We start from the raw sequence: 26,816 nt of genomic DNA, 5'->3' as shown, positions 1-26,816 counted from the left end.
GCGGCCGCGCGCAGGTAAGCGGGCGCACGGGGTCTTGCGGGTGAGTGCGCACGGCGTCGGGACAGGAGAAAAGGAAATCGGGGTGCGGGAGCTCGACGAGGGGGGGGGGTTCCTCACAGGGGAGCTGCAGGGGGAAGGCAGTGGGCTCGGGGAGGTGGCGGCAGTGTCGCCGGCGATGGGGACGGCGGAGGACGGCGCCGTTCGGGGGAGATGCCGGCGTCGGGGTCGACCCGGCGACGGAGCTCGTCGGTGGGGATGAGGAGGCAGCGACGACGACGATGGGGAGTGGCGCCGTGGTTCCGGCGACGGGATCCGGACAGCACCGACTGGCAGCGGCGGTGAGCGGCCTCGTTCCCGATCTGGATCGGGGAGGAAGGCAGAGGAGGGGAGAGGTGGATCGAGGGAGTGGGGAAGTGGGGCGATCGGTTAGGGTTAGGGGGAGTGAGGAAGGCCTATGTAGGCCAGAGGCGTGGGCCGGCCCAGTTGGGCCCCGGCCCAGTTGGGCCATGGCCCAGTTGGGCCAAGGGGTCCAGTGGGGGAGGGGGAAGTCTTTGTCTCCTTTTTATTTTTTTTGTTAGTTTTCATTTATTCTTCTTTTGTGTTTCCTTTTTGTTAGCAAATAGTTCTACAAAAATATAACCCATACTCCTAAATTAGCATAATAACATATGCCACTACCTCAACAAGCTTGGTGACCAAATGAACTAGTTTAATATTTGCTTAGTATTTAAAAGCATTTAAATAATTATTTTGTCACTGTTTTATCTACTATTGTGTATTTAAATATGGGTCCTCCACCATAATTGCTTATGATTTATTTGGTTCACTCCGAACATTTTAGTTTTGACATTTGAAAACTTTTATTGTTTGCTTAATTTTGAATTTGAATTCGAACCGGTTTCGAACTAACGCGGGATTATCAACAGTAACCGAGGTGACATGGCATCATTAGCAGGGAATTACTGCAGTCTAATTATCCGGGCGTCACAAAGAGTTAGAAAACAATACAGACGTATGACTTGGTACACGTACAAATACAAAGACACAAGGAGGATACAAGTCATATAGCTGGCTCCGCCATACTTCGCGGAAGACCCCATACAAAGGAAATTTGCATAGACGTCCTTAGCCTCCTCTGCTTCCAACGCCACTCCGACGCGTCAATGATGACAACCACCACAGTCAGAGGCCGAAAACACACACCGGGGCAGCAAACCTGGAGATGAAGGAACCCCTTGCTCTGCGGCGTTACTAAACCGCAGTAGCCGTCGGCCGGGGATAGCGACCCAAAGTCTTCCATCGACCGGGGATAGCGACCACATCGTCAGCGCTCCCCGAGCTCCTCCACCACTAGGCTTGGGGACGATGCCATTTCCGTCTCGCAGTGGACGACCAGTCCCTTCCACCACAAGCCAGATCCAATGCCAGCCTACAACTCCATCCATCCCAAGCAGGTCGCCTTCAACACCATGATCTCCTACATCTTCGAACGAACCCCACTGCAAAAGACACCATCCCCTCACACGCCCCCGATGCCTTGCAGAAGCACGCCACTAGAGCAAGGGGGGGGGGGGGGGGGGGGGACGGGGGACCAGACACCCACAAGCTCCCCGCCAGAGACAACATGTCCGATGAAACGCGGGCGGAGCTGTGGTGATTTTATCCTCACGCGGTGTCGTTGGTGGCGTCTCAATGACACCACCAGGAACCTACCTACACGCACGTGCTTCCACGGGGCTCCCCCCACCTCCTGAGGCCGTGGCGTTCATCAGAGGCGAGGAGGAGTGACGAGGTCACTGGCGGAAGGACTGGGGAATGAGGACTCCCCTGATTCGCTCCTCGCGTTCTGTGGACGGTTCGAGAGAAGACGAGGGGAACGAGGGCGAGAACCCCACTGCAAAATATGTTGTTGTGTTACTAGTAATTTTTTTATAAATCTAGCATTAAAATGGGTCGGACCATACTATCTAGTAAGGAACGAGGCCTATCATTAGACCATTGGCCATATCCCTCAACAAAGCAGAGTGGCCATCGGGTACCAGTCCGGGCCAGACCGGGCCGGCCCATTCCCATGCTAGTCTTACATAAATTGACCCAACTCTACTAAGCTCCACATGAATCCTCAATTTTTTTTACTAAGCTCCACAGGTTTAGCAAATACAGTATGTGCCAAAATTGACTTAAACCATGAGAAGTTCACATATATCAATCAAAAGGTACAAACGCGTCCAAATTATTCGTGAAAGCCAGCGTCCATCGCCAGTTCGCCACCATTAAACCCATTCACCCCTTTCCTAAGCCCTCCCCGCTCCCACCCGACCGCTCGACCATGTCCACCAGGAAGGACGCCGGCCCCTCGCCGGCGGCGGCGCCCGCCACCGCGCCTGCCCTAACGCCTTCCCCATTCATGCCCATGTGTCAGATGCGGCGGGATGAGTGCGCAGACCTCCTCAAGCTGATCTCCGGCGTCTCGCGCCCTCTCGAGGACGTCGTGGCGGATTTCCTCGCCCGCGTCCCGCCCGAGCGCCGCCTCCGCTTCGGTTCCGCCATCAAGTTTCTCCTCGAGGCAAGCCGTTGCAGCCCTCGCCCTGAACCCGCCCATCCCCTTCATCTGCATACTCCCTCCGTATACGTAGTTTAATCGCCGTTTTGCTTGGCCGGTTGTCCCCGGGCTGTGGAGTGTCAGGCGCATAGGTTTCTAGGGTTTTTTTTGGGGCAGGTCGGTATTCTTGTTGATGGAGGTTTGGAACTGGGATTGGGGGGCGGGGGGGGGGGGGGGGGGGGGGGGGTAAACTCTGCAGCGACGGGTACGGCTTTTGTGTGAGTAAACCTGCTTGTCTATTTTGATTGGTTATTTCAAAGTTCAGTTAGATTCTAAGGCGACTATGTGGTAGTTGTTTTTGGAAATTCATGTCAGTCTGCGAAATTCTGTAGCTCTGGCTGCTCTGTCTGGGTTTTAATGGATTGAAGGATCGGGGTGAAGATTAAGATTCTGTATTCCAGTTCCCTTTTGAAAATTAAATCCCTGATTGTATTAGGGCAGAGTGCAGTGGATACACCAGTTCTTGCGACACTGTCAACACAAAGGAGAAAAACAAAACACAACTCTGCAACTGTGGACACGAGGCTGAACCACGAAGCTTAGGAACTGTATACATGCTCCTTTTGTTGCTTCAACCATGTAGGCATCCTGTGGTCACTGAAGATGTGTGAAGGATTGAGCCATTCTGTTCTTACTCGATGGGAGGCATAGCTCCGAAGTGCGAGCTACCATGCACCCTTCGCTTTTGACTTAAACCTTCGGTAAGTGGTGTTGCAACACAGCCTTTGGACGAACAGCGAATATGAAGGCTTCATAGTGGTCTGGACTCACCGGCCCTTGAGATTGAAGGTCGATATGGTTAGGAAGATGTCATAGAATACCGTATGCTGGCACTGAACCAAAAAGCCCTCAATTGGGGTTCTTGGGGAGCTCTGGAGAAAAAAGATGGAAAATGAAAGAGTTCAAGAGAAGAATCGAGATGTAGACATTCCTGAACTCGTAGATCTGAATTCTTCTTCCCCTTTTACTGAAATCATCTGACAACATCATGAGCAAGTAGGGAAGATAGCAGACAAGATAGTGGAACTAGGATTGATTATTAGAGTTTACGTTGGCTACATCTTTTTCCATTTGACACATCAAACTGCTTGACTGAATGCCTATTTGGTACTTCTGGTTTTAGATTTTGAGTGAGATGTTAGTATATTGGTGGCCTGGTGAAGTGTTTTTAGTGTTTGTCACGCGAACCACCATGAGGAGTAACGTAAGTTGTTCGTGTTTCCTGTGTAGTGTGTGTGCTGTGTTATTTGGCTTTTGTCACTTTACTGCGTAACTCATTTGCCAATTTGCTTCTCCTGTTAATGAAAAGACGTGCTAACACTTATTTCCAAGTTTTTTTAAAAACCTGTGAAATCATTATGGTATAGGGTTTTTATGAACTTAGCAAGGTTCCACTGGCAATTATCAGTGAATAATATATTAGTATGGTTAAAAGAGGCACGTTGTTACCATTTTCAGCTCATAGCAATTAGTTTTCCTTTTCATTTGCTTGTTGTTTCTTGGTTCTGGGTGTTGGATTATTTCAGGATCACAGTTCACATCTTTGATGGTTGGTTCAGGAGAAAATATTATGTTGTTTTCAGTGTCGAAAGGACTCAAATTATCATCTTTTTCTTCTTCTCGTCTGCTACTGATGCCTTTTGTTTTGCACTTTCAGTGGTGGTGCTTGAATTTTGACTGAATTTGTTTGTCAGAATGATTGATAGTTGGTTTTCATCTCTCACTAGGTTTTCTTCTGAATTTCTAATAATAACAGCCCTGCTGACAAGGCTGATTGTGATTATTAGGATTTTAGGTCAGCTTTCTTATGGATGGTACTGAATGAAGGATTAAACTTGTACTATTTACTAATTATCTGTCCTGATAACAGAAGTGCATTCGTCTTATTAGCTAAGTAATTAAGATACATATCTGAATCATTGCTTTTTGTATTATTGTCTTTGGTAGAATTAGTAGGGTTTAGGTCGTCTTGCCTAAGTTGGAATTGCCAAATGGCTGATAAGTATGTGGATTTGCTTCCCTTTTTTCCATCATTTTTGCTTGGAATTATACCTTTGATTTGATGTGTTATATACTTGACTAGGATCTAGCAGTCCCTTTGTATAAGTTGATACTGAAATGTAGTGCTTGGCTGCTTGAATTCACTTATACGGAGTATAAACTTAGCAAATCGTGTTCTTGAAAGGTTTCTAGGACCTTTGTGGCACCTGTTAGGAATAAGCAACTTGTATTCCCATGAGGCCATAGGCCGATATATATACATGTACAGGTGTGGAACATATGCAGGAAACCCCTTATACAACGGGATAAATACAAAGGGGTACATGACCTATATTATAACTCTAACACCCCCCCTCAAACTCATGGTGGAGGAACAACACTGAGTTTGGAGAGATAAAAGCCATGTTGCGCTCTAGTCTGGGCCTTCGTCAGGAAATCCGCCAACTGTAACTCGGAAGGCACATACTGAAGAGCAATAACCTGATCCTGCACAGCGGCGCGCACATAGAAAGCATCAACACCAATATGCTTGGTGAGCTCATGCTTCACAGGATCGCGCGCAATGCTAATAGCACCGGTACTGTCAGATAAGAGCATAGTCGGTGTAGTGACAGAAACACCAAAATCCTGAAGTAACCAGCGTAACCAAGTCACCTCTGCCGTCAAAAGAGCCATAGCTCGCAACTCAGCCTCAGCACTCGAACGGGAAACTGCAATCTGTTTCTTCGTCTTCCAGGCAATGAGAGAACCGCCAAGAAAAACACAGTAAGCAGAAAGTGAACGGCGATCAGAAGGATCACTAGCCCACGTAGCATCCGCATAGGCCTGAAGCTGTAAAGAACTGGAGCTAGGAAAGAAGAGACGGTGAGAGATCGTGCCCCGAAGATATCGGAGAACACGAAGGAGATGACTATAATGAACCGATGTGGGAGCAGAGACAAACTGACTCAGAATATGAACCGGATAAGAGATGTCCGGACGAGTGACAACTAGATAGACAAGACTGCCAACGAGATGGCGATAACGCGTCGGGTCAGGGAGAGGATCACCATCAGTAGCACGGAGGTGAACATTGAGCTCCATAGGAGTCTCAACAGTGCGCTCGTCAGAAAGAGCAGCACGAGCAAGAAGATCCTGGATATACTTTTCCTGGGATATAAAAAAGCCATCAGAGGTAGAAGAGACTTCAATCCCAAGAAAGTAGCGAAGAGGTCCAAGATCAGACATAAGAAACTGCTCACTAAGACGGGCCTTTACAAAGGCAATATACTCGGGGTCATCCCCAGTGATGACCATATCATCAACATAGAGAAGAAGAAGAGTCCGGCCACGAGGAGAAAGGTGAATAAACAATGCGGGATCATGAGCACTTGCTGAAAAACCAGCAGTAGTGACCACAGAAGCAAAACGCTCAAACCAGGCGCGAGGGGCTTGCTTAAGGCCATAGAGAGAGCGACGAAGACGACACACCATGCCATCAGGAACAGAATACCCAGGGGGTGGCTGCATGTACACCTCCTCACGCAGCTCACCATTAAGAAAGGCATTCTTAACATCAAGCTGAGATATAGACTAGTGGCGTGCAGAGGCAACAGCAAGAAGTGTACGAATAGTGGTCATATGGGCCATAGGAGCAAAAGTCTCGTCATAATCACGACCATGCTCCTGCTGAAAACCACGAGCCACGAGACGAGCTTTGTGACGCTCAAGAGAACCATCGGAGCGAGTCTTAACCTTGTAGACCCACTTACAAGTGATGGGACGGACTCCGGGAGGAAGAGAAACAAGATCCCAGGTACCAGTGCGTTCAAGAGCAGCAATCTCCTCTGCCATCGCAAACTGCCATTCAGGATGAACAACAGCCTGACGGTAAGAAGTCGGCTCAAGAACAGCAGCACCAGCGGTGGGAAATCCAAAGCGATCAATAGGCGGACGAGGACGAGAACGCAAGCCATAAGTAGGCTGAGAGGAAGAGGACGACTCATCCAAGGAAGCATCCACAGGTCGTGAACGACGAGTGTAATGCTGAGGAAGAGATGGAACAAGAGGAGGAATCGCCAAGGTAGAATCAGGGGGTGGCGACGAAGAAGTCACCGGAGATGAAGGTGTAGAATCCGGTGACATGCTAGGTGAGGAGACTAGGGAAGATGGTGGCGGCGAATCGACGAGGGGTGGAGAAGCAGAGGGAGTGGAACGAATAGGCACAGGCGCGACGGGAGTGATAGGGGAGTCAGGAAAAGTGAGGAAAGAGATATCCTCCACTAAAAAAAACGAGGAAGGTGGGCGTGGGTAAAAAGGACGAGACTCATCAAAAGTCACGTCTCGAGAGATACGCATCCGACGACCGACAGAATCCCAACAACGATAGCCCTTATGCTCATCACTGTAGCCTAAGAAGACACACTCAACAGACTGAGCGGTCAGTTTGGTGCGTTCGCGAGGGGCAAGAAGAACATAGCAAACACAACCAAACAAGCGAAGCATCGAATAATCGGGAGAACGATCAAACAGACGCTCAAAAGGAACACCACCCTGCAAAGCAGCAGATGGCTGAAGGTTGATGAGATAGACGGAAGTGGAGATAGCCTCGGCCCAAAAATGAGGCGGAAGAGAGGCGGCGATCATCATAGCACGAGCCGTCTCAAGAAGGTGACGATGCTTGCGCTCAGACACGCCATTCTGAGCATGAGCACCAGGACAAGAGAACTGGGCAAGAGTACCCTGCTCAGCAAGGACACCACGCAACATCTTAGAGATATACTCACCAGCGGAGTCAGCACGAAAAACACGAATGGGTGAAGAGAACTGAGTATGAACCATGGCAGCAAAACGCTTATAAATAGACAACACCTCACTACGTGAAGTCATGAAATAAAGCCATGTGTAACGAGAAAAATCATCGATGAAAATAATATAGTATTTATGACCACCTTTCGAAGAACAAATAGCTTTTGTTTCCACAAGGCAGATCCCATTCCTCGAATGCAAAGGACAAGAAAGACGGATTCTGGCTGGAAGGAAGGGTTCTCGCGAAAGGAGCCGGACCCCATACATCAGAATGGACTAAATCAAAAGGACGCTTAGACACTGACTCACTATGGGAATATGGTAACTGAATCTGCTTGCCAAGACGACAACCCTGACACTCTAAAGAGACATCTCCTGAGACAGACCCTAGAAGACCTCGACGAACTAAAGACGATAACCGAGAACCACACAGATGACCAAGTCGATGATGCCACTGCTTGAAGGAACCAGTAACAGAGGCGACAGCAGCGGAGGGACTGGCGATGGTGGTGGCAGCGGAAGGAACATGAAGCCAGTCCAACTCCCAAAGACCTTGAGAATCACGGCGGCGAGGGCCAGCCCCAACCAGAGTGTGCGTGCGACGATCCTGGACAGAACAAGAGTCAACATCAAGGATGACACGACAACCAGAATCAGTAAGTTGACCGGCAGAAAACAGATTCATGGTAAGTCGAGGAACATGAGCAACATCAGGAACAGAATAAGGAGTGGAAAGATGGCCTCTACTAGCAACAGAAAGTGGAGTACCATCAGCAGTGAAGACATGAACAGGAGAATCCAGCGAGCGAAGAGAGGACAAAGCGGAAGAATGAGAAGACATATGAAAAGAAGCTCCAGAGTCCAAAACCCATGGGAATGTACCTGACTGTGTAGAGGGTGGGTGCTCAGTGCGGGAAGCGTCAGTCACAGAACCAGCAGTACCCGTCGAGGAAGAACCTGAAGCCGCGAGCAGACGCTTAAGTCTCAGAATATCCTGCTCAGTCAAAGCAATGGCTGAAGCTGGCGAGGGAGATGACGAAGTCCCTGAGGAGGAGGATCGCGCCTTGCGCAGGTGTTTCCGCCTAGTGTAGCACTGGGACTCAATATGACCATCATTGTTGCAGTAGTCACAATGTGAACGGGGGCGACCTGAGCCTCCAGAAGGAGTGGGCAAGAGCGGCGGAGCACTCGAGCGAGAATGGGGCGGTGCAGCAGGTGGAGTGGAAGAAACCCGAGTAGCGAGCACAGAGGGAACCGCCAGCAAACCAGCACCACGTAGGCGAGTCTCCTCAGCACGAATCTCTGAAAGCGCCTCCATGAGAGAAATACGGCCACGAGCAAGCAACTGAGCACGCCGGGGCTCAAACTCCTTACGGAGCCGAGACAGGAACTCGTAGACGCGATGAAACTCTAAATCGGCCTGGACAGCCTGGCAGCAGGGGCAAGTACGACAACCAGCACTGCGGAGAGAATCAAGCTGGCGCCAGATAGCAGAACTCTGTGCATAAAAGTCATCAACAGTAGTCACCCTGCTGAAGAGCATGCTCCTGACGAACCACAGAAAGGTATAAGGCATCACCAGAGGGCTCATAGCGCTGACGAAGACAGGTCCACATCTGGAAGACAGTAGGAAGACCCAGAAACTCAGAAGCAAACTGAGGCAGAACACTAGCAGTGAGAACAGCTGCAGCACGAGCATCATCATCAAGCCACTGGGTGTAAACAGACAAAGCACCATGATACGTCTGAAGAGCCTCCTCATAAGCCAAAGCCCTCTCATCATAGGCACGATCAGCAGCCTCATCAGCAATCTTAGCCGCATCCTTGGCGGCCTGATTAGCATCCGTAGGAAGAACCAGTGGAGTCGGCGGAGTAGGGGCCACTGGAGGAACCGGACGTGGCGGACAGCAGACCTCGCCAGAAAGAACACCCCAGAGACGAATGCCACGCATGTGAATGTGCATGAAGCCAGCGAACTCGGTGTAGTTAGTACCATCGAAGATCACCGGACAGCGAGGGACAGCGACATAGCCCGATGCAGTAGACATTTTTTTTTATCAGAGATCAGATCTGGGCAGAGAAATCAATTCGGCGGCGGCTGACGTCGAGCGGGAGGGAGCTTCGGCGGCGTCAACAGCTGCGGGAGCGGGAGGGAGCTTCGGCGGCGTCAGCAGCTGCGGGAGCGGGAGGGAGCTTCGACGGCGGCTGACGGGCTTCGAGCGGGGGTAGCCGGTCTCCAAGAGCCTCAGCCCCGCGACTCCCGCTGTCCAGGCGCTCGTGGAGACGCCCCACAGGGACGAAGGCAAGTCCGGCGGAGAGGGCAGCGGCGCGGGGGTCTCCTGCTGCTCCGGGGAAGGAGGCTGGGCGCAGCACCTGAACCGCGCGGCTCTCTTGACGCGCGGGGAGGAGGAGGTGGCGGTGGAGACGGCGTGCGGGAGACCACGAGCAGGCGGGAGCGGCGGCCGTCACGACGGGATCGAGCACGAGTTGCGGCGTGCGAAAAGAAACCCTAGAGCTCTAATACCATGTTAGGAATAAGCAACTTGTATTCCCATGAGGCCATAGGCCGATATATATACATGTACAGGTGTGGAACATATGCAGGAAACCCCTTATACAACGGGATAAATACAAAGGGGTACATGACCTATATTATAACTCTAACAGCACCTAAATGACAGCGACTTGTTTACATGAAAATATTGAATTTTGTCCCAACTTTTGCATTGTTGCAATTGTGTTTGGAAAATGGTATGTATGCAGATGTGAGAGGTTTACAGAGCAAGTGCATTTCATATCTAGGTCTCTATTCCTGCAAGCATTTCATAAAATTTTGCACTCAATGACCTTCTGTTAATCATACTAACAATATTTCATTTGCTGTTCTCCTCTTTCTGGAATTTGTTCTATTAGTATAGGGAAATTGAAAATCAGGATTTTATTTATGCCACTTTGTTCCTTTTCCAGGACAAGGTGATGTTTCAACCAGCTGAGCGTTTAATTGCACTCGCAATTCTTCATCAAGGGTATTCCTCACAGCTGACAAATCCGTTTGTTCCATTCTTAATAAATGTAAGTTGTAAACTTTCTGTCTATACATTGTGCTTTTCGTTGAGGAATAAAGCCATACATCTGCATTAACGTGTGCATGAAGTTCGAATTGGTGTTGTTTATCCTTTTCTTTTTTTATTGAGACAAAGTTGACGGGAAGTGATTTCCATGTGCACTGTTTTAATTATTGTGAAATTATCATGAATAGCTCCACTTCGTTCCACTTCACAATCGACCTAGCGCAGATTTCTTTCGAACTGTTTTAATGGGTTTGTGCTAGTAGTTGAACTGCTGATACACTGATGTTGCATTCATCATTAGTCATGGCACTGCAACATTGAATAGTCATTTAATCATTATACTAATGAATTAAAGATTAAACTCCAGAACATGCTGCAAAAATTCACCAAGAGCAAGTACCATGCTGGAGTTCATTGGAACCCTAAAAGAAGCATCTTAAGATTTAATTGAATTGGGGCCCAACTAGGCTATGATCTGTGCCTTTTATTCTGAACTATTGTTTCGCCTTGCTTATGTGCTTGTCATTCTCTTAGTATCAGTAGAGTTGGAACATGAAAATTGCTGTTTAGTATGTTGATTAGTTACCATCTGCACCACAAATTCATCATCAATCATGGTAGATTATTACTTTTAGAGATACCCACTATTTCTCCTATTTGAAGTCTGAAGGAGGTTTTATGTACGGAAGTACATGGCATATGGCAAAGATATCAGCTCCCAGTTATGGGATAGAAGATTCCCGTTCCTTGTTTAGGTAGTTTATCATTTAAATTAGCAAAGTACCATCTAGCTTGGGCCTTAAGCCAATAGGTGATAAGATGTATGAATTGTTACTTAGATTGGAATCTTAGGCCTCTTTATAAAGAGGACCTTCTGTGGGGGAGTTAATCAAGCAAGAAAATAGAAGAATACTTCTTCAATCTTGACCCTGGGACGAGGTTCCCTTCCCTGCCTCTCCCGGAAATCTTAGTTCAGAAAAGAAGTCATCATGAATCATGATATTATAGCATAACAGTTAGAGCTACCCAGTACTCACTATTTCTCTAATTTGAAGTCTAGTATAGTCCTATACTCTTTTAGTCAACTCTACAATCCAGTTATGTCAGAATAGCATTGATCCTTCCTAGAGTTCCGATTCTGACCATCTAATTTTGCTTTTACAGGTTGCCTGTGATGAAATTTCTGAGAGACCAGAACGTGTTTTTCTCCAGCTTTTGCTAACTTCAGCTAATGGGGACAACAACAAGGAGGTATTCTCATGATGTATGTTTTCTGGTTTAATTACTCCCTCCGTTCCTAAATATATGACGTTTTGGTAGTTCAAATTAAATTACCAGAATGTCATATAATTAGGAATGGAGGGAGTGCATGATTGCTGAGATATAGGAAAGAAATATTGGAATAGTGCAGAGGAACTTGACAATATGCATGTACTTTTCCCAATGTATAATATGTTGACATCAGTGTACACATGTACAAATTCACAAAATGTGTATAAAAGTATTTGGAGGTAGCTAGTATGAGATAAAAAATATTGATATCCCAATTAGGAGGTGCCAAGTTAATAGCCTAGTTCAGCTAAAAAAAAGTCAATAGCCTAGTTGTTTGCTAAATGGATTTAATATGTGTTTGAATGCGAGAGACTATATTTAATAGACTGCTGTGCTTTTGTCTGGCCTTTGGTAAATGTGCTGCCAGTGTCACAAGTGCAAGTTTCTAAGACTGGAGATGCCAGATACTTGCTGAACGGTAATTTGGTGACTATCAGAACTCAGAAGTGGTAAACTGGCAATGCAGTGTAGACAGAATCATTTTGTGCTCTCATGGACTGATAGTCATTTTGTTCGGATTGTAGTTTTTTTTACCTTGTTGGGATCCAAATTGTGGGTCCACCATTACCAACTTATGATGAATTTTGTTATCCTATGTTCAGATCTTGAAACAGTCTGCAGAAGATTACTTGAAGGAGCCTTCTTATGCATCTCAGGTAGATGATTGTACTGTCATATAATTATCCTGAAACTGAGTGAACACAGTTGATAGGAAAAATACACCCAGTATACATGTAGAATTTTTTTGTTCAGAAGAGAATTCTCCTTTATAGGTGTTGCTGCCAAGAGACCAGCTTGAAAGCCAATACTCCTGCAATGATGTTCAGCTGCAGACATACACTAGTTGCGCAGCTGCTACGGTTAGAAGTGCTATTCCTGACCCAGATGTTTCCCAAAGCTGTGGTGATTCATCAGGGTATGTAGACTCAACTACTCTCTGCGTGCAATGATTGTTGAAGGGCATTCATAGCGTATAGTTCATTTCCCCTTCTATTTGTCTGATTATGAATTAAGTTTTCCCCTCATTATGTCTAGATTATCACCGACCAAACTAAATAGAGATAATGTGGTGACAAATTTACTTCAACAAACACCACTGAGAGGATTGTCTCCTCCATGGATTAGGCCCTCTCCCCCCAGACTTGAAATACTTGAAGGGGAGGTAAGATTGTTGGTTAAGAGATGTAAATTGTTTATTCATATTACCTCTATTTCTAAACATAGATGTAATTCTCGATGAAATTACAGTTGCAGTGGTTGAACCTGGACAACAACCATGAGCTACTATGGGATGGTAGCATGTGTGCTGACACTAGCCGAGGAGCTTCAATCCGTGATTTGGTCGGAAGAGCCTGTAAAGGACCACTTGCACCTGCCCAACAAGAGGTTTTCTTCTACCTCTATTTTCAATGCATATGTTTTTTAGGGATGGCCTAGGTTACACATACATGTGGTATACTATGGGTATGCTTGTACTGCTGGACGACAGTTCCAAAATATGCGAGCATGTTTTTGTATTGAAGGACTAAAGTATATATTAGAGATGACTTGCTCTTGAGTAGTTCCCTGTCATTTCCTTGCTGTGATATTTGCATTTCTTCTAGTAACACTACCGGTTCTTTCCAATAATGATCCCAAAGAGGTTCAGTGGGATCATGAATTTGCAGAGAGGAGGTTGCAACAGAATCTCCTCCTTCCACGCTTTCACTTGTACTTGCAGCTGCCGTTATCCACTAGCAGGATCCAAGCATAGTCTAAATCAGGAACCATATTAATTCGTGACACTGGTATCACATTTCACAACAATATCACTCTGTAACTCTGGTCCCAGCAATATGGGGAAATCAGGAAAAAGTCGCAATGGACTTGGGGTGCTACTGTGGATTACCCTTCCCTGCTCCTTGGGTTCTTGCACTCCTAATGCTGGGCTGTGTTTGAAACACTTAACATCCTTCTATTTTGCTAAATATTGTAGTCGAAATGATCCCTGAGCTATTCTGTTTTGGTTCAATAGAGCCAAATTTCGTTACTTTTGTTAATGACATTGTCATGTGGCAATCAAGTCTTGCACACGATGTCTCCACCAATTGAACCCGAACCTGTTGGCGCAGGAACCTTCCGCCAGAACCACCGGCTGCCCCTCTTTACGGTTGCCTCTCACAACACACACAAAGAAAAGAGACACAAGTGGTTTTGGTGGCTGGCTGCCTCACACAGCTAACCCTTTTCTTCTCTGTTTCACTTGGCTCAAAACAAACATGAGTACAATCTTAAGTAGTACACGCACACACACAGCCCAGCGGCCACACCAGCCACTAACCCATGCACGCACACACTACCTAACCTCTTAACTACATGCACGCCCACGTACATCACTTGTGTAGCTTCTTCTCAGCAGCCACACGACCCGGCTAAGCGGGCTAACAAACTAACTCACTGATTCTCTCAGCCCGAACTACCTTGTCCAGCCGGTCAGGCTCTAACCTCTCACGTGCTTGCCGCATCACACGGCTGTGCCGCCTCACGCAGCATTGGAGCCTCACGCCACCATCGGCATCTCACCGTCCTTGCCGTATCGCACGGCATCTTGGCATCTACCCTTCTCCGCACGCCTCCGCTGAAGATTCGCCTGACTAGCTACTCCCTAAACTGTGGTACATGCATAACGAAGAAACTAAATATGCAGACACAAAATGTCAAGATTAGTGCTAACATTCACACCCCCCCCCCCCCTAATCTTGATATCACAATCTTTGATGCGGATCACCCGTTGTCACTTTATGACGCCATCGCAGCACTGCAGCCACTTGCCATGGACAACGTTCTCGCAGCGCCGGTCACCATACTGTCTTGCCGCATGCAGCGCTCACCTCTTGATGTGGACGACACCTTCACAGCGCCGATCATCACTTTGTCTTGCTGCAATATCGCACTACAGCATTTGTTGGCTTCACACCAATTCTCCAGTCTCCATGATGATGATGGCATCACACCACCGCCGTCGGCATCACACCTCTCTATGAGATGATGGTGTCGCACCACCATCGTCACCTCTCAACGGCATCACACCGTCGTCTTCTTTTGGCAGCTTCACACCGCCATCCCCACCTAACGGCATCGCACTGCAACCGGCTGCCAGCGGTATCGCGCTACCGCCAGCCTCCTTGTGCCGCCGGCCTCCATTTCGCATGGAGTCCGTCGCGCCGCCACCGCCGCTGCCTTGGATCGACATGGCTCTGATGCCAATTATTGGCGCGGCTGGCCTCCATTTTGCATGGAGTCCGTCGCGCCGCCACCGCCGCCGCCTTGGATCGACATGGCTCTGATACCAATTATTGGCGCGGAACCTTTCGCTGGAACCACCGGCTACCCCTCTTCACGGTTGCCTCTCACAACACACACAAAGAAAAGAGACAAGTGGTTTTGGTGACCGGCTGCCTCACACAGCCAGCCCTTTTTCTTCTCTATTTCACTTGGCTCAAAACAACCATGAGTACAAGTTCTTAACTAGTACACGCACGCACACAGCCCAGCGGCCACACCAGCCACTAACCCATGCACGCACACACTATCTAACCACTAACTACATGCACTACAGGCACACCCACATACACCACTCGTGTAGCTTCTTCTCAACAGCCACACGACCCGGCTAAGCAGGCTAACAAACTAACTCACTGATTCTCTCAGCTCTAACTACCTCGTCTAGCCGGTCAGGCTCCAACCTCTCATGCGCTTGCCGCATCACACAGCTGTACCACTTCACGCCGCCATCGGCATCTCGCCGTGCTCGCTGCATCGCACGGCGGCTTGGCATCTCGCCTTCCGCATGCCTCCGCTGAAGATTCGCTGGACTAGCAACTCCCTAACCTATGCTACATGCATAACGAAGACAAACTAAATATGTAGGCACAAAATATCAAGATTAGTGCTAACAGAACCCGCTTGGGTTGGACATTGTAATTTTGTATTTTTTATGCAAATGATCCGTAGATTCCCGCATTTTAGCATGTGCAGCCATCTGGTTGGAGAGGCACCTTGTGAGCAGAGCCAATGCCTAAAAGTGGATAAGGCCCACAAATATCAAGTGACCTATGCTCTATACATACTCCCTTCTCCCTCCTGCCTCTTCTTTCTTAAGTGAAGCCACTGCCTACTGTTATGCTGTCCCTAACAAGAATGGACAAATTTGCCTAAGGCATGGTAGGCAAGCGCCATTTTGATCTAGTGTGAAGCAGGAATACACCCTGCAATTGTGGTTCTGAGATGGCTATTGAGCTGATTCATGTAGTGAGCTGAGAAAGTAGTCGGTGAGACAAGATAACTGGCAACAATAGTGATATCTTTTCCGTAAAAAAATACAAGGTATGCGTAGATGATTGCTGAGCCTTAGTTTGTATGTCTGAGTTTGCAATTTTACAAGATGAACGTTTTGAAATTGTTTTGAGTAAAGGGTGGCTGATATACAATAGGCAAAACAGATACAGTAAATTTCAGCAAGTCTAAATATTAATTTTGTATTATTCAGTTTTATGATTTGGAAAGTTGTTCTTGATCCCATGAGATTTAGAGCCACAGCAACATAAACCACTGACGCTCAAGGGGTTATGCTGTCACAACTCTAAACCTCAATGGACAAAGTATATATTTTCTTATGATTTCTGTGCATTTCAGTTGTATTTTCTACATATGTAAATTTATTGATAGTTCAGGGTCTGTTTTATTTGAAATAATTACTAGAGGTTAACCAAGTCATAACTGACACAAATGAAAGAAGGGGTCTAAAACAGAACAGCTATGCAAGAAGTTTGAAGAGATTTAGAAAAGAATGGAATATAATAATTATAAAAAAGGACCCCACTCTGACCATTCAACCTTTCATGAGAGCGATGCAATTATGTGCAGAAGTTACACTAAAATGCTACATGTTCACACCCGATATTTCAAGCAGCAAGTTGTACAATAGTAGCAACAATCAGCAATGTTTTCTTATAGTGATATCACTAGTACTGATATTTGTTAGAACATGCTCGGCTTTATTAGAGAAGTTGAAGGCAATCACACTCTAAATTAATAGCGCTTATAATGATTATGCATCTGTGTTAGTGTTGGTCTGTGGCCACTTCAACGTGGTTGTGTTGCAAATGTTATCATCATCTTGTAGGGTCCTGCTATTACATCCTCGTTGCTTATCCTTCATGTTCAATATACGGAATATCCTACTCCTTAAAGCTTTATTTTTCTTGTCTAATGCTAATATTTAGAATATATGTCATACCAGAAATGTGTAGTCCCACCTGTTACGGATAAGCTCTTCGGCAAGACCTACAGCAGGCGCAAGTGGAGAGGTGGTAAAAAGGCGGGAGAACCATAGGGTTGTGGCTAGCAACGATTTTGAAAAATCAGAATTGTTGTCACCAGAAATTTTTAGTAATTTGATACCAAGTTTTAATACTCGATTATATTAGCATAATGGTAGGACTCCCCTACTAAGGAGACTTGTATGTTGTCAACAATTACAAGTGTACCAACGCACACGGAATTAAAAGTTTACCAAAATTGATATCTTTCTCTCCATTAGTTGACTGACATGACCAATTAGCTGAAAAAGGACCATCCTTGGTTGAGGTCTGTTATGGCTTATGGTGAGTGGATTGGAGGTGAAGAACATGATCAGCAAGCTCAACTCATGATGAATGCATGCAACGAGACAGTGATGTCTTTAGTATTGGGTTCATGTTGATCTCCCTCACCATCAAGCTCCAGCTAAGAGACCCTAATCGCACAACAGTGGTTTATGCCGAACAATTTGAGGTGATACTCCACCAACTTCACAAGTCAACTGTTTGAAGAGCCACGTGGGTGCCATGATTCTGTGTATGCCAGGCTAGCATCATGACTGTCAATGTGTCCATTCATGTTGGCGAGTGCACGGTGACATGATCAAGCTTGGCGGTTGTTCCTGAAAACTCGGAACCCTCATTGCTTGGCCTGACGGGAGGGGCAACAATTAGCTCTGACACCAAATTGATGGGCTTATGGCTGATGTGTGAAGCAATTCGAGGATGAACAAGATAATAGGTTTTCCATGAGATTGCTAGAAACATTGCTTGCCCTCCTATACACATTGTGAACTGTTTCCAGTCCCGACAGGGCTCCAAGGCAAATGCGAGGGAGGGGCTTCTTTGGTATTTCTTGCCTAACATTCATTGATGATGCCATCCCTTTATATAGAAGGGTTTCAACTAAAGACCAAATGCATCTTATTTCCTAATCTGTCTCTAATTCTTAAAACCTATAGAACGCAAACTCATGCTTGCCAGTTTCAGTGCCTATATAGCGTTGCTACTGTAGTGCAACTGCCCCTTATGTTGGGAAGCCCACCCCCCCTAAATGTGTCCATAAGTTTGAATGTCTCTCCACTCGTGCTGCATGGGCAACTTGTAGAGTTTACCCTTGATCTCAATGCACCAAACTTTATCCCGGTTTATACCTCGGTAGTTCGACCTTGCACTACCCTGAACTCTAAGGCCTTGTTCGGTTGTGTGCCAAACCGAGTGGATTGAAGGGGTTTGAGGGGGATTTAAACCTCTTATAAGTCAAAATACAAACTAATCCTTGCCAATCCCCTCCAATCCTCTTGGGGAGAGGATTAACCGAACAAGCCCTAAAAGGGATGGGATTAAGGACTGCACATAAGAGCTAACCATGGAAGTTAATGAGTGGCTTGGTGACCTCAATGGCGCCATGTCTCTTTAGTATAGTGGACCCTCGGATCAACTACCATCAATTTCAGATGTATCCAGAAGAAGTGCACAAGATGGCTGTCCGTACCCTTGTGTATACTTTGAATGCTTTGTCATGCCAAGGGGCCGAGAACAGGGTGTCACCCTGTTGGCTAAGCATGCAAGGAGCATGCTAGCCCACCAGCGTTCGAGCCCTGAGTGCGCTGGTGCTTAGAGATTTTCTTCTACAAAAATATACCTCCAAGGGCTAGGCCTCGTTTTTTTTCATGTCGAGGCGCTAGCCAACTATTGGTCTATGGCCAGCATTCAAGTCACAAAGATTATCTACTTTTGTATGTCTGTTATGTCAAATGCTTTCTTAAGTTGGAAGGATCATGCATATTTTAAGTTGGAAATATTTGACTGCTTTCTTAAGTTGGATAGGTTATATATATTTGAAGTACCAGGTTCACTTCGATCATCAAATGCTTCGTTATATTGGGAAAATAATGTTAAATATGAATTGCTTAACTTTAGGTTTACAACCACGTAGAACGTTGTTTACTCAATCTTGCATCGGAAGATCCAAACACAATAGCTACTGTAATGACATCCCAATTTTGCAGTCAATAATGAAAATGGCTTATTTCAGTTCGTTCCTCCAGTTTTGTTCTCCTAAAATAAGGAAAATGGAAGGAAAAAAGCGACTTCATTGCGAAAAGGAATAAATGAAAACTGCTAAACAGGAAAGTCAGTGTTATAACCACGAAATGAATGTGTCGTATCTTTGGAAACACGAAATGCAAAAATGGTTATAGCCGACTAGCATCTACATTTACATGCATAGGTTGCATTAGCCAAATAAGTGTTTACCTTTTTTATAGAATGAAGTGTCTTACCTAGGCATGCATGACTACATGTGTCAATGGTTGTTTTATAGTGACCACAGCCCCTACTCTGCTAAATATACTGGCCACTTTGATCATTTTACATGCCTAATGGATTCATATCTTGTTGCAGCAAGTTGTTTTAGATTTAGCCAGGGACTGGAAGCTAGTTTATCATTGCGGAATGACACCAGAGAAGCTTCCCGTATGTACTCTTGACATCATGTTGAAACCTTTCCATGCTTCATGTTAAGGGTTACTAATGTCCTTGTTTCAGGACCTTGTTGAACATAATCCACTCATTGCTGTTGATGTTCTTTCAAAGCTGATCAATTGTCCTGACATGGATTCGTATGTACAAAAATGTTTCATTTTGTTAATTCTGTATTTTTTCAATTTATGTGTTTATCTGATCATAACAGTTTACACACATGCTTTATACTTGACAGTTATTTCAATGTTCTTGTGCACATGGAAATGAGCCTGCATTCAATGGAAGTTGTAAACAGGCTTACTACAGCAGTAGATCTACCACCAGGATTCATTCATGACTACATCTCAAATTGTATTCGGTCATGCCAAAATATCAAGGTTTGTTCTTACTTCTGTATGTCATTTATCTTCCAGGAAGGTTTTATAGTAAATACGATTGATAACAATAGTTGGTTGATGCAAGTTTACGATAAAAATGTATATAGTTTCAATCATTGTTCCCGAAAGTGACAATGGTGGTTTGGCCATTTTATTCCTCAGCTTGTAAATGCTTGTTGGTTGATCCCTAGGTGGTAATTCTCTTACGGTTGACAGACATCAGTAATTTCTTCATTATGTTTACCTGCGTAGAGTTGTTTGTGTTCTATATTATATCTGTGTAACGTTTCTATGCATTTATTATAACATGTTAGGGCTGTAAGCTTATTCTTAACTACATATTCACAAGATTTTCATTCTCGCAATGTTCTATTATTTCATATTCTGCAATGCATGTCACTGTCTTTATTAACACTGACAAGAAATTATTTGATAACATTGCTTGCAGGATAAGTACATGCAAAACAGACTTGTGAGACTAGTTTGTGTTTTTCTACAAAGTCTCATTCGGAACAAGATAATAAATGGTGAGTGTGTCAATGTGCAATTGACGGATTTCTCTTCTGAACCTTTTTTACAGTAATGAGTTGATCTGTTCTGTTTGTATGCGTCTACATGTCATGATCCATGAACTTCTCTGGTATAGAAGCCTTTGCATCTTGCTTGTTCTTTGCAAGCTACTTTTGTTTGATCTATCTTTAGCTATGCAATTTGTATATGATATGCTGTGATAAATACTAAGCTGATAAAGCATATAGCACTGTAAACTTCAATCCCAGATTTGTAAAATAGTGTGCATGCCATTGTAGGTTTAAATAAATACATGTGAAAATTAGCTCTATTTTGATTAATTAAACTATTGCACGTTGCAATGAACTCGACTAATTGCCTTAGTTCAGCAGGATGTCTGTTTTGTAAATATAACTTATATAGGGAGTGTTTTGTTGTACTTACCAGTTACCACTTGCCAGCAATGTAAAACGGTGGTGTTTCCCTGGGAAGTTTAATAATTTAACAGGGTTTGCACATTATATGCTGGAACTTAAATCTGTGGTGATTGCATGCCCAAAAAACTCGCTTAGCTGTTGTAAACTATGTCAGTACAATTATGGAAGCAGGGTTCAGGAACTTATTTTCCAAAAGGCTGCTGCCAGTGTCTTCCCTCCATTTTCCCTTCAAATTTGGGCCTTTTCAAGGTTGATGTTTTCATCATGTCTAAGAAAGTTTATCAAACTGGTATCATCTAGTCCTTGAGAGCATGTACAACCGGAACGAGCAAATCTGCCCCCTTATATGTCCACAGAGCCGTCCGCCCCTCATTTGTCTGCGCCCACAGCCGCCCACCTCATATCCATACCCTCAAATCCATACACAAGCATGCAACGTGGATCAACACACCTACTTTCATAGTTCATACAGGGACATAGGACATAGTTCATACAGGACATATCAAACTAGGACATAACATAAGGAAGTTCATTATACATGCCCATCGGACTACCAAAATTTAGCATGTTCTACTAATTTATAGGACTAGAGAGGAAGTTCTACCACGGCCGCCGCTGCCCTTGACCCAGCCCTTGTCCATGTCCTTGTCCACAACTCCCCGTGGTTGCGGAAGTAGCGCTTGAAGACGCAATAGGGGTCAAGGCAGATCTGCTCGGCATCGGAGATGGATGTGTCAGACACGACACCGAACATGTTCAGATCCTCCTCTTTGTCGGGAAGGCCGGGGTGGGAATAGGGACGGGATTTTGTGGGGTCAAGATGGGCCAGTCCGACGTGGCGGACATGCCCGGGTGTGTCCGGGCCGACCCATATCCGCCTGCCATGTGGGCTGGATATGAGGGGTGCCGGACATATGGGCTGGGTTTGGGGTGTCCGGTTGGGTAGCTATTTTTGGTCTGGGCTGTCTGCCCGGACATTTAGGTTGGAAGTGGGTGTCCGGTTGTAGATGCTCTGAATTGGGCTTCACGCAATGTTCTAGACAATCCTGGCCATCATTTTAAAGAAACTGGTTTCTTGAATCTTGCATATTTTCTAATTTCACACCAGTTGCATAAAATGTTATGTTAATTGGGAGATTGGTGATTTGAATCATAGAATGGGTATGGTCATCCATGCTGTACTTATTTCTTTGCTGATTAAGATCAAAATGGTTATGCTGTGAAGTATTTGTTTTGTGCAGTTGAAGATCTATTCATTGAGGTACAAGCCTTCTGCATTGCGTTTTCTCGAATAAGAGAAGCAGCTGGTTTGTTCAGGCTTCTCAAATCTCTAGAGTGAAGAAGGTTGTATGAGTTACCGGAGTTCAGCTCTATAAACAAATTTTTTCATGCTGTACATTCATAGTCTTATATTTTCGTGTCGATCTGCCAATTCAGGGTTGTACTTCATAGATCATAGCTCTTGTTGATGTATTTATTGTCATTAAGCTGTTGCCCTCACCTAAAGAAAGGTCAAAAGATATCAGAACTATTACCCAGGCTTTGATAGTTCCGCTGAATCATTTTGATGTGGACTTAAACCACATGTTCTTTAGGTGAGACAAATTAGCAATTACCTTTAGCCTGTTGAAAGATAGCTGAACAATGGGCGCCTGCTTCTCAGTTGAGGATCCCGAGTACAAGTAATTTGAGAGATTTCTTAATTTAAATTCAGATGTAAAGACTAGTTGTACTCATTTGTGCGATGCTTTGTTGGGTAACTTGGGTATCTCTTTGTGGTTCTGTTTTAGTGGCCTTCCTCTGAAAAGGTTGGGTATGTGGTGTTGCTGACTGAAATATTAGCCTACAGCGACCAACAAGGTTAAAGTCTTGCAAAGTTACATTGCGTGGAAGCCCTCGTTAGTGAAGTTTTTGTGTGGCAACCGGTCATTTCCTGGTGCATATATGTCTGAACTTTGTGTATAGAAGATGTTGTGATGATGGTGTGTGCAAGACGGGAATAGCCTGAACAAAATGAAATCAAGGAACGTTCGGAACTTTGGACGACGGTCAAGCATATATGGAATAAACTGAATAATGGGTTGAGACGGTCATGTTTGGGGTGTCTGTAAGTTATGGTGCGAGCATGGTCATTCCAAAGTTGTCATCACGGCTTGACATTGGATTTTGATCTCAGATTTTTACTTTGCAAAGCTGTTAGAGAATCGCGTTCTTTTGTTCCTGTTTGGCAAAAGGGAAATGTTTGTAGCCGGCGGACCGGCCGAAGTTTCGGCCGGTCACGCGTGGATCGTTGGATGTTTTTAGCGATCTAAGCGCCTGTTTAGCCACACACGGGGAACAAATGCGAGGCTGTTGGGGCCCGTGCATCGCCCGCGACACGCGTGGCTTCTTTTTCTTATCCCTTCGTTGCTCATCTCCTTCCTTATCCAGTCGCGTCTTCCTCCCCATCCACTCGCATCCCGGGCGCGCTCGTCGCCATAGCTGCCGGCAACTCGATGCTCCTCGTTTTGAATCATGCGCGGATCACCGGCGCCGGATTCACCCCTCTCCATGGCCGCCGACAGCCAGGGGCGCGCTCGTCGCCTTGTCCGCCGGCAACTGGACGAACGCCCTCTCCATGGTAACCATAGTCAGGGCTTCGTTAGTTCACCATGACCAAGCTGCAATCGGCCACGGCAGCGGCGAGTCTGTGCTGGAGCCGGAGGGTTGGTGGAACCAGATTTTTTATTTGCTGGATCCACTCATTATTTTTGCTACAACCCTTTTCTTTTTTGCTACCATCCTCATTTGATTTGATGAACTTTTTTCATTTTTGCTGGAAGCGGTGTCCCGATTTGCTGGAACCAGCTGGTGGATGTGCTGCAAGGTTGACACCTCGCCGGAGGAAGCTGCATCCAGTGGGGAGGAGGGCTGCATCCAACGTCGTTCAAACACCGGGAGTTGCAACCATGTACGCCGGAGCTACAACCGGTGACCAGGGGAGCTGCAAGAAGGGGGTGGCCGTTTTTGCTGATGTTTTTTTCTTTTTTACAGAACCAATTTTTTTGTTTTTGCTGGAACCGATGTATTGTTTTGCTGGAACAGATGTAATTTTTTGCTTCATCGGCTGCAGAGCTCTCAAATGTTTCATGTCGTTTTTGTTGGAACCTAAGTTTGGTTTTGCTGGAAGCGTTGTTTGATTTTGCTTCAATCAACCACTGGAATTCTGTAGGTACGATGCATGTCGATGGAGGCCAGCAGAGACGGTGACGCCTGCGGCGAGCTCGACGGCGAGGACGGAGGGGGTGGTGCACCAGATGCTGCAACCACGGGGGCGGGGAGCTTCAACCGCTGCCGACGGAGGCTCCGTGTTAGCCATGGCCAAGTTTGGCGGGGGATCCGACCACGACGGAAGCTGCGAACGAGTGAGATGGTTGGGAGGAGCAGTGACGCGCGTGCGAAGGAGGCAACCTACGGCGAGGGCAGCAACCGGTGGCGAGGGCGGTGACCGGCGTTGGGGGCGGCCAAGCCGGGTGGTGCTTCGAGTCGGGGGCCTCGCTCATCCATGACGGCTAGATGCGTACGCGGAGAAAGGAAGAAGAAGCTAGGGCGATTTGTTTGCTTTTTTTGGTCCGGATCCAACGATCACACGGCTTAAATCCAACGGCCTGGGCTAGACCGGCCGAAAGTTTCGGCCGGCGCGCCGGCGCCTAGCGCTGGCCTTGGCAAAAGCGGCTTGTGTTCCGTAACAAGTGTCGAGGGACTCGCCATGTGCTCGTCATCCTTTTACCAGTCGCCATGGCTAACCGGCCCACTCGCCCGTTGGCCAACTCAAGACCTCCGCGAGTTCCGGCGACAGGAACGAGTTGGAGAGAAGGAACACAAGCCGTCGTGATTTGCATCGCACACGCCGCGGTTACCTCCGTTCATCTCGCTCAGGTCACATGGGAGGCAGAGGGTCAAGCACCGGAGCAAACCTGTCGTCCATTGTGCCAACATGCCCTTGTGAGGGCTGTGCCGTTCGCCGTCATGTGGGCGGCAGGCAGGCAGCGCCCATTCCGCCCTGCCCCAATCCCATCCCCCCGCCCGCCCCCTCCCCTCCCCGTGATACTGTGCACTGCACAGGGACAGATTCCTGGAGTAAAACACGCCGTGACGACAGACGAGTAAACATTGTGTGCCATTTTCTCCATCATTTGGAGCAACGCATTGCCCTACTCAAAAGCTCCTTTTCAATAACGTAATAATGCTCGCGCCTTCGTTTTAGTTTAGGGTTCTCTCCAACATCGTCACACATGACACATGGCCAAGTTGCCTGGAGATAATCTTGGGACACAGCGTGACTGGTTTGCATGTTTTTCGGCATCAAATACAACCTGGCCATCTTTCTTCTTCTCTTCCCCAAAACTAAATTCGGCAGAGCAAAATGCCCTGTGTTCCCTGCAATGCAAAAGGCCAAAGCGCGCATTAGCCGCCCACTAATGGAGGCTTATCGCATCGCCTCCTCATTGTTGGCGTGCTTAGTGCGCCTAACTGTATTTAAGATCCAGTTCAATGCATCGTGCGCAAGTTGCTACTACTACTATAAGATTAGGCTACTTTCGCTCCCAGGAGAAAAGCCACAAGGATCTTTTTTTTTTGCCAGAAAAAGCCACAGGGATCGTTATCACTTCAATCACAGCTTTGTTACCAATTATCAACGCCCTCTATTATCTAGCATGCTGAGCGTGCAGCTGGGTTGGGTTCATGGTTATCCTTGCTAGCTGCAAGTGGCTATCTTTGTAGTTGAGGCAAAGTGCACCGAGGTTCGGTTTGGCTGAAGATAACATGCCGTCGCACAATTTCTAAATGAGAAATCTTTTCTCCCCCCCGAAGAGAACATACATACGTCGATAATTGGCCAGTTTGACAAGTTGACCACCGATCGCGCATCGTCTTATTTTGGCCACAAGTAGCCTACAAAAGTGAACGTAATGGGATTAATTATTTTAGTTCGTCCATAACTTTGGCAACGAACTTTGTGTTCGATAGTGACCAACAGAGACGCTTAGTCGAGGGCGACGCTTTGTGTTGCTTCCAAAAGGCGATGCAACACCAACCGCTCCTACGTACAGCCTTGCTTAAATTTTTATTCGATCCTGGATCGTTACCGTATGTACGGCACAGCATCAATTAGATCGGCATCAACGAGATCTTAACATTCGTCTTGTAACGCTTATTGAAACCCCGAAATCCCCAGTGCGTACCACATGGCCAAAATGCGGCTGCGATGGCCAGGAGGTTAATTCCCACTCTTTTCATTCTATGAACTGGTTATATATTTTTTCGATCAAAAACAGTCTATCAAAGTTTAAATTCTAGACGTTTCTGCTTTTCGGCGATGTTCGTTCTGTAGGCAGTCGAACCTTTAATGAGAGATCAGGGGGGCATACGCCACGATCGGTACCACGCACGAGGCAGCCGGCCATACGCCACGAGTTTACGCGCCGGCCATGCTCCGTGCAGGCATGTGCCCAGCACAACAGTAGCGCAAATCGCCGGTGGATTTCATCGATCTGCTCCCCTGAAACGTTCCACTCACTGAGCGTCGGCACGCGATGGTGCGGTTGGATACTCTCCGTTCTACTCCCCGGCTGGTGGAGTAGCTTGTAGTTTTGTTCCCCGGTGGTCGGCTGCTGCCGCTACAACTGCTGCTGCCTGTTGGTGGGTAATCAAATTCAGTCAAACATTGCCAGGACATTTTTGGCTCGTTAGATTCGTCCGGTGACCTCCCAATTTGTGTCAGTTCTTCGGTCTAGATTGGATTGAAACTAACTGCAGGACAGGATCCGTAAGAATATAGCACGTGGTGTGTGCTCCCAATGCTGCAGGTGCTTTTACTTCCTGGGTAATGG

The 26,816-nt window shown here is 46.5% G+C and overlaps 1 protein-coding gene across 1 annotated transcript; it reads left to right on the top strand.

The window, feature by feature from the left end:
• Window positions 1-2,240: 2,240 nt before the first annotated feature.
• LOC109741252 (uncharacterized) lies at window positions 2,241-22,703 on the top strand. Its single transcript, XM_020300328.4, has 12 exons — window positions 2,241-2,566; window positions 10,358-10,462; window positions 11,626-11,712; window positions 12,396-12,449; window positions 12,567-12,709; window positions 12,829-12,955; window positions 13,042-13,179; window positions 19,539-19,610; window positions 19,683-19,756; window positions 19,855-19,996; window positions 20,445-20,523; window positions 22,185-22,703. The coding sequence occupies exons 1-12, from the start codon at window positions 2,330-2,332 to the stop codon at window positions 22,280-22,282; spliced, it is 1,356 nt and encodes a 451-aa protein (XP_020155917.1). The 5' UTR covers window positions 2,241-2,329; the 3' UTR covers window positions 22,283-22,703.
• Window positions 22,704-26,816: the final 4,113 nt, after the last annotated feature.

This window comes from Aegilops tauschii, chromosome 4 (genome assembly GCF_002575655.3).
Source record: "Aegilops tauschii subsp. strangulata cultivar AL8/78 chromosome 4, Aet v6.0, whole genome shotgun sequence".
Classification (NCBI taxonomy): Eukaryota; Viridiplantae; Streptophyta; class Magnoliopsida; order Poales; family Poaceae; genus Aegilops; species Aegilops tauschii.
The sequence above is the reverse complement of the archived record's forward strand: the minus strand, read 5'-3'. Positions and strand labels throughout refer to the sequence as shown.

What these genes read in the sequence shown, in the direction of transcription:
- LOC109741252 (XM_020300328.4), top strand. Translation starts at nt 2,330, where the DNA reads ATGTCCACCAGGAAGGACGCCGGCCCCTCGCCGGCGGCGGCGCCCGCC. An exon ending in ATGGGGACAACAACAAGGAG is followed by an intron (nt 11,713 to 12,395) that starts GTATTCTCATGA and finishes TCCTATGTTCAG; the next exon opens with ATCTTGAAACAGTCTGCAGA. An exon ending in AGCCTTCTTATGCATCTCAG is followed by an intron (nt 12,450 to 12,566) that starts GTAGATGATTGT and finishes TCTCCTTTATAG; the next exon opens with GTGTTGCTGCCAAGAGACCA.